This window comes from Amphiura filiformis, chromosome 15 (genome assembly GCF_039555335.1).
Source record: "Amphiura filiformis chromosome 15, Afil_fr2py, whole genome shotgun sequence".
In the NCBI taxonomy this organism is placed as follows: domain Eukaryota; kingdom Metazoa; phylum Echinodermata; class Ophiuroidea; order Amphilepidida; family Amphiuridae; genus Amphiura; species Amphiura filiformis.
In genome coordinates this window covers 36,459,083-36,467,183 of record NC_092642.1, presented here as the reverse complement: position 1 = coordinate 36,467,183, position 8,101 = coordinate 36,459,083, and the positions used below count along the sequence as shown (strand labels likewise).

At 37.2% G+C, this 8,101-nt stretch overlaps 2 protein-coding genes across 2 annotated transcripts in view; both read right to left on the bottom strand.

Annotated features, from left to right (window-relative positions):
- Positions 1-534: 534 nt before the first annotated feature.
- On the bottom strand, positions 535-3,249 carry LOC140170922 (transient receptor potential cation channel subfamily V member 1-like). The gene is made up of 4 exons (XM_072194120.1): positions 2,998-3,249; positions 2,344-2,454; positions 1,901-2,052; positions 535-679 (listed from the first exon to the last, which is right to left on the bottom strand). The coding sequence occupies exons 1-4, from the start codon at positions 3,061-3,063 to the stop codon at positions 535-537; spliced, it is 474 nt and encodes a 157-aa protein (XP_072050221.1). The 5' UTR covers positions 3,064-3,249.
- Positions 3,250-4,194: 945 nt separating this feature from the next.
- LOC140170920 (transient receptor potential cation channel subfamily V member 6-like) overlaps positions 4,195-8,101 on the bottom strand; it is a 5,841-nt gene continuing 1,934 nt past the window's right edge. The window contains exons 3-5 of the mRNA XM_072194119.1: positions 8,043-8,101; positions 7,385-7,610; positions 4,195-4,337 (exon numbers count right to left, since the gene is read on the bottom strand). The exon at positions 8,043-8,101 is cut by the window's right edge and continues 309 nt beyond it. Coding sequence (XP_072050220.1) covers positions 4,195-4,337; positions 7,385-7,610; positions 8,043-8,101 — 428 coding nt within the window. The remainder of the gene's footprint in view (positions 4,338-7,384; positions 7,611-8,042) is intronic.

Genomic DNA, 8,101 nt, shown 5'->3' with positions numbered 1-8,101 from the left:
TATTACTAACTGACGACGGCAGTGTTGTTTTAACATGAGCCGGTATGGAAGTTTAGCTTTCGGACACAACTCGATGTTTAAAGTGTGATGGTCTATAAAGGAAAGTTGACCACTGTTACTAATAAGAAAAGGTGGTATAAATATTAAACTATAAATATTGTTATATATAAATCAACAGTATTCAGTGTCAAATATATATAAATCTGTCCCAGATGTTTCCGTTGTATATTATAGGCGTAACCTATGTTCAAGTCCATCGGACCGGTTTCTCGAAGCAAGGCTAGTGGTCAGACTTCTTAAGCCATCATTCTTAAGCCCAATTATTAGTAATATACCAGTGTTTACAATTTCACATCGTACATCACCTAGAAAGATAAATCAAGGTATCCACTTGGTAGCGCTAGCCTGCTTGCTTAGGAAGCCTGACCACTAGCAAGCTTAGAGAAACCGGACCAATGTATCTGTGTTAAGGACATTATTATTCATCCTTTCGTTTGTCTAATATTTATAGTTCGATTCAAACAATAATCATTATCACCTGCTCTGTAGCTGAACTTGCAAATACTTGCCTTTCGAGAATGTGAACAAGAAGATAACATAGATGAGAATAAATCTCAAGACGTCCTCAGATAACATCTTGCCAATCATAACAATGGGTGCTCCAAGGCTTTTCATACCCCTGAAAGAACATGAATGGATAGTCACTTTTAATGTTAATAATGCAAGTAAAACATTGAATGTCGAAAACAAGCAAAATCAGAGATTGTACAAATATGTTCAAGTCATCTAATAAGAATAATAACAACAATAAGTTGTCTTTCAAACGCCCTATCAGTATGCTTCGACTATATTTATAAATACGTATTTATAAATACGCACGTGACCACCTTCGCCCTGCCAAAACAGCTTGAAGATAGGAAATCTGGAAGTGGCCTTCAACACAGCGTGTGGTTTTCTTATACATTTGAATGCATAGGCGGTAAACAGCAACAGACTGTGCAGCAAAATTGTCTTTTTTGCTTGGCTTTGTGATATTATTGTGAACGTTTCCGTCGATAAATATTTTTCCGTTGGCAAATATTTCCAAAATGTTGTTTTTGATAACACATTACAAATTCGAAATCCCCCAAGTGTAATAATTTTGCTATTCAATTAATACGTAAATTTAATGATATTTATCTAAAGAGTTCCTATCAATGTCAAATGCATGAAGATTTGATCACGCTTGCTGGTCTTGGTATGTCACGTGTGTATTTATAAATCCGTATTTTAAAATACAGTCGAAGGTAGCTGCCTATGTTAGACCTGAGATTAGCTCATAGGCATCAAATAACCTAAAGGCAGTCAGATAATAAGTAAAAAAAAAAAGATTTTCTTTTCAAAGTGGTTTAAAAAAAATGAATACTGGCAGCTCTCCTGGTGTTCTCTTTTAGCCAATTCCCAGAGGCGATCTCTATTTTGGGGGTTGCAACTAAGAAAGCCTTGTTCTTATACGTCGCTCCAGTCTTACGTGTCACACTAATATTAGAAGTGGAGAGCAAAACTGAGCTGACCAGATTTCATCATGACGGGTGACAAAATAATACATATGATGTGGAAGCAAAGTAGAGAGTTTGAAGTTTCAAAATTTACTTCAATTTTCACAGCACAATGATTGGATTTCTTGCTCTGTTTTTGTCTGATTAGTTACTGCACCAGTATATAAATATGAAATGAAATGAAACGCGTCTTGTCGCTTAAATTCGGAACACAATATCAATGTGGTTTTGACTAGATAATCCTCTATAATACTCAAGACGTTGCTTTTGTGCGGCATTTCACAAACTCTCTGATGCCTTTCGTAACAGACTTTGATAGTATATCAAGTAATGTAATATATTTTCAGATTATGTACACTTACTTAAAGAAGAAAAACAAATATGACCAAGCCATTGGCAAACACACTATAAGCAAAATATCTTCTGCAACTCTCAGCTGTAGCAAACGGCATGGAATGCAGAGGAATATCAGAATGGAGCTAAGCATGAACATGCCTTTGAAGGGGAAAGTACACTGTATCAATAACAAGGAACAAATCAATCAGTCAGTCAATAATGTCAATGATAATTTGTCACATTAGAAAAACACGCTTTTCGTAATTTATTTTGTGTCCCTCAAAAGGGGTACAATCCGAGAACTGTCAATCAAATTATTTCCCAAAAGAAGCTACGAGATATATTAAGGATGTAGTAAAACATTCCGTTTTTCACAATTGAGATGTTACACACATCGCACTTCAATGAGAATAGTCTAGCAACACTGAGACTTAACAGTGCTTAAAAAACTTCTCATAGACTTAATTACCAAAGTTTCCAAGTATCTGACGAGAGCGTCTTCTGACCGCACTTCATTTAGTTCAAAGTAGACTTTCGTAGCACTACTGATGATGAGACCAATCTCAGCAAAATATCGCAACTGTAACAGAACATAAAAGCAAGAAATAAATAATCTAGTTCACGTTTGACAATCCTGTCTGTCAATACTCGTGATTGGTTAATATTGCCAACTGGCGAAGGCGCCGCCCTAGTAGTGCGATACTAACCAATCACAGGCGGTGCTAGAGTTTGATTGACGGAATCGTCAGACGCGACTTAGTTAGTTAATTTGAAGAGCAAACATGATTTTTTTTAAATAAACATTCCTTTAAAAAGGAATGGGCGCCCAATGGGAGCTTTGATGTAAAGTGCTGAAATGTATCCAACTATTGAACCAATTTGTAACTACAAGACAATAACGGGGCCCTCTTCGTAGAGGGCACCCCAAAAATTAGACCATTATCTGTCTATGTGATTAAGCAATTTTCTACAGTTGCATTTTGGAGGTAAACACAAATATGATACCATTTAAACATTGTAGTGTGACTACATTTTAATGTGGCTATATGTATATAGAAGCTGTAGCTCTATCGCAAAATAATACTATCCGTGTAACATTCACTTCTTCGTTGTCACTACGTACCTGATTTTTTGCATTCGATATGTTCAGTAGGCCATCTTCAGGCCGTATATATACAACTACTGACATTGTAATTAGGTGAAGAATTGCCCAGAAGAATGCAAAGAGAAACTCTTTCTGTAAGTAAATATCAATTTGTTTTAATGTCACATTTAATCAATTAAAATTTCGACCCTGATTTTAATTACCTTTACAACAATGACTGCTCAAGCAAGTGTGGATATCATTTATGTGATGTTTAAATGTAAAACCAAATAAATCTTAAATAAAGGAATAGAGCTCAGGGAAACTGGCACTATAGTAAAGGAGATAACAAATCAGAACCGATCGGATTCGAACCAGCGTACACTCACGATTACATGGCGTTCAATGCACCAGGTATATGTAGTCTGTGATCCTCGCATTTACTCGTAATATTTAATGTCTTACATTGACTGGTGCACAGTGTCATCGCCCCGATATCTTCATGGCAGAAATCGCCATGGTAGGTTAAATCCACAGCCACGCATGGCCATTTTGTTCCGACCTGTGTAATATTTGAGACGCATAATGGGCCGAGGAACATCCGACTAAGGCTATTGACAATAGCCTGGTGACTGACCTCTCTGTGTGTGAGTGAGCATGGTATACGCCACGAGATCATCTGCTTTTAGACTGCCTCCACGAGTGGCCTACGCTGCGCTATAGTTCGGCACATATAAAATCAGATTTTTTGTCAGTTTTTGAGCTCAATACGCACGGTTCTTTCTCAATACGCAAGCTAACGACTATCATACCCTTTCAACACATATATTCAAGTGCAAGCAAAAAATATGGCTTCTTAAGAATAAAAACAAAATTACGGGAGATATTCATCATTTTCTACCCCGGTATCCAAAGATTTATCGTCTGAATATCAAATCGTGCATAGCACATTCACTTGTATCGATCCCGGGTATTGATTTTAGTGTCTCTGCTGTACAAAGTAATTATTGACCAGGCGATGTCGGTGTGTGGTGTCCTGGTGGGACACATCAGATAGGCCGTCCCCTCTATTTATAACCAAATAAATGTAGTAGAAGACTACTGAAGGGAATGGCAAACACACTAATGGTATCACACAACCAACTGCGAGGTCGTAGAAATATTGATGTGCAAGATTCGCTAGAAAACTCAGTTCTTTGCGACAGCTATGATGGTTTAAATATATATGTTAATAAATTAAGACAGACGAGAATGAAAGCTTACCCGGGAGTAGAGATGCCATTTTTTCTTCAGCAAGTCCTTGATGACCTGAACCTTTAGCAGCTTCAAATGTTCCAGGCTATCATGCTGGACAATTGTCGTCAGAGCTGAGTTTGGATCTTAAAGTAAGTAATAGTTGTCAATGTGTCAATTTATAAGAGACATATGTACGTCGAGTACTCGGGAGTCTCTAGCGGCCCTTGTGTCTATATACATGTAGAACATAATACTGTCGCCACATGATATATCTGGTGGCTCTGAAAAGAGCCGTTTGAATGACCAATACCCAGTTGCTCTTCCACCTCGCCTGATTGGTTATATTTATGTTGGCACTTCTAAGCCGTAACTCTGCTCCTCCAGAACGTCTGAATACCGTTGACAAGCTCATTAATATTCTTGGGCTCCACGATTGTCTGCCAGTAGTACTTCAACTCGTGCCAGAGTTTTCCAACAGGGTTAAGGTCTGGGATTTCTACTGGGAATACTGCACAAGTTCAATTGGTTTGTTTGCATGAAATCTTGAGTTGCCATTGATGTATACGCTTGACCCGATCGACAACCTCAGATTTTGCTATGAGAAGAAAGTTTAATTACCCCAGTAAAATTTAACACCCAAGTTTTTGTTGCTATTGTTGTTGTTTAGATGGTGTAAACAAAAAACGTGGTGAAAATGTAAGTACTATCCTATGGGACAATGTTATAAATGTTTTTGCGTCTTACTCCTCATATCAAACTGCTCATATCAAACCGCTGGAGCAATATAACATGAAAACATTGGCCGACGTATATCATCTCCAATTGATCTTCTCCATGGATCTGTGAGTAGTAAGAACGCCTTCCAGGACCACATCCGGGTCATGAGGTCAAAAGTCAATCGAGTCAAAGGTCACGAGGTCATATGGAGGGTGTGGCTAACATGGGCAGTTACCAATAAGCTAATGCTGAATGATTCAAAAACTGAGGTTATTCATCTGTCATCTCAACTTGTCAAGACCCTGCCACTACCACCACTTACCATTGGTAATGCAGCTATAGATCCATCGACCTCAGTCCGAGATCTTGGTGTTGTGATTGATAGTGCACCCTTCGGACACGAAGGAAGATGGCTCGATCAAAAAAAAACATTTTTATGCTTATTATAACTATTTTGGATAGTAATTTGTGAAAAAAAAATTACCTCATCAATTATGCAAATTAGGGCGTATGTACAATTGTACACATTGTGACTAAGTGACGACGTTTACAATGATTTTTTGGATACAAATGTACGCATTATGACTAACTAATGGCAGTAAAACTTGGTAACATGTGTGAAACAACAAACTTTAACCCTTCGTTTCTTTTTTCTGTTGTCTTCATACGTCCGTATCTGTAGGCTCTTAACTGTCATTAATTTGGTATAAAATGCTAATAAACAGTTCTTGCCTTTGGAGAGACCGAGAAAGACATCACACTTAATAAACTTGATTTCTGAGACTAATTTTGTTACTCCACCCTACACGATCCATTTTCGGGCACATCACCGACCAGACTCCTAACTACCTCTGTAATATTAGGCATACAGAGTGGTTTTGCCAAAAAATGTATCCAGAGCAAATTATAAACTGAATGGAAGTATTAACAAAAGAGTTAAAAACTACTTATAATGATGTACAAAGTATACTAAATAACTCCTATATATTGATAAGATTAGTCACACTGTGTACAACTGAACACAATATATTTACAAGGTGAGACACACTGTGTACAATTGTACACACCATTTAAAATAAAATTCTACACCACATATGTTTGAAGCATTTGATCAAAAATAGTGTTCCATGTTTTCTACAGGTCTTACACTAACCCCCTGACTAGAATTTAGCTTGTCCACAATGATATTTCATATAAAATCAAAAAGGGAAAGTACCTGTCTTCTGGCAACGTGCTGTAGTGGGCGATGCCCTCTTAGATTATGAAAAGTGACATTCAGTTAGGCGAGGGCGCTCTGCACTGGAGGATAGCATATGAATACACAATTGTGCACGTGGTGTTTGTATGCAGTAATATGCTTCCCCTGGTATACAGGGATCAATGGAAGTCCATGTGTACAATTGTACACAGTATGAACGAAGGGGTTAACATGAAAGAGCATGTAAAAGCTTTAACAAGATCAGCCTCTTTCGCTATCTACAAGATTGGTAAGATCTGCAAGTATCTTGATAGTAAATCAACTGAGCGCCTTGTACACGCATTTGTCACTTCGAGATTAGACTGCTGCAACAGTTTTCTGCAGCGCATTCAGAATTCTGCTGCACGCCTGGTCTCTCGCGCAATATATCATGACCACATGAAGCCAGTTTTATACGATCTCCACTGGCTTCCGATTGAACAGCGCATCGTGTACAAGGTGCTCCTGATTACTTTCAAGGCCTTGCATGATCTAGCCCCATTGTATTTAAAAGAATTGGTTAATACATATCAACCCACCCGTTCACTACGTTCTACTACACAAAACATGTTGAGTGTCCCAAAGTGCAATACAAAGTTTTATGGTAGAGCTTTTTGTAATGCAGCTCCAGTCTTGTGGAACAACTTGCCTATACAACTTAGTCTACTGTAGTAGACAATTTAAATAATTATCATCCCTCTAATCCCACCATCATGAAAATCCACAAATCCTGTTCTGATCCAACAGCTATCTATCCATGTCACTGGGGATGTGGATGTGTTGTGTTTTATGCATGGAATGGTATGAATTGTTTAAAAAAGGAATGCAATGCGGTCTAATACAACTCAGATCTGCAGATTCCATCAATCATTTCAAGAGTATTTTAAAACTCACCTTTTTACCAATTAATCTTTGTAGTTTTGGTGTTTTTAATATATTGTAAAGCGCATTGAGATTTTGTATGTAATGGGCTATATAAGAATTAAATATTATTATTATTATTATTATTATTATTATTATTATTATTATTATTATTATTATTATTATTATTATTATTATTATCATATCTGAATATTCATGAGATTAGTTAGGGGTGTGGCTAATTAGCATATACGAATATGAATGAGGTGGACGTGGCTAATTGTATCTATTGCCGTGGAACGTTCATCGAAGGCAAAATAAAGTAATTAAGACACCGTCATACCCTGAGAAAAAAATCGAGGATCTGTAACTTACTCGGTTCTCCATTCGGTGCAATGGAATCCAGCATAGATAGTGGATAAGCAACATATGCCATGTCACTATACGCCCATTGCGTCTGGCTTGACAATTCAAGCAAGAAGGTAAACAGTTCGGTACGACCAAGTTTGTAAGATAATTGTAAGGGTGTAAGTCCTTCGTCGTTTGGAATTATAAAACTGGCTGGTTTCTCTGCATACTTGATTGTATGGTGAAGCATTGCCTACAAAATTTAATAAGACTTAATTTAAAAAGTAATTGGAGGCTACCAAGTTGCCAGCATTAATTTTACGTGTTAAAGTTATGATCCTTCGCGATATAATGGTAAAAGAATAATAAAAGCCGCGTCTTAGTAAAAGTGTCATGCATTCAGACATGTCTGCAACATTTAAAAATGAAAAACAAAGGGAACATACGTCTTTCCTGAGCGTGTTTTACTGACGTATTTACACGCTTTACTACGAGGGTTTTACCAACAAATCCTCCCTATGGATATATTTATATATCCCTAACCCCTTATCCAATTCTCATCACTTTTGAAAGAATTCGTATTATAAAGTTCCACTACTGTTGATAGAAACACGAACGACCGAATTATTTGTCAAATTTATAATTATCAAAGAACTGCCAATTGTTACAGGTCATTAAAATGTACCTTCTGATTATGAATAATTGTCATATGTACCACGGTATTTCCATAGGAGTCTTTGGCAT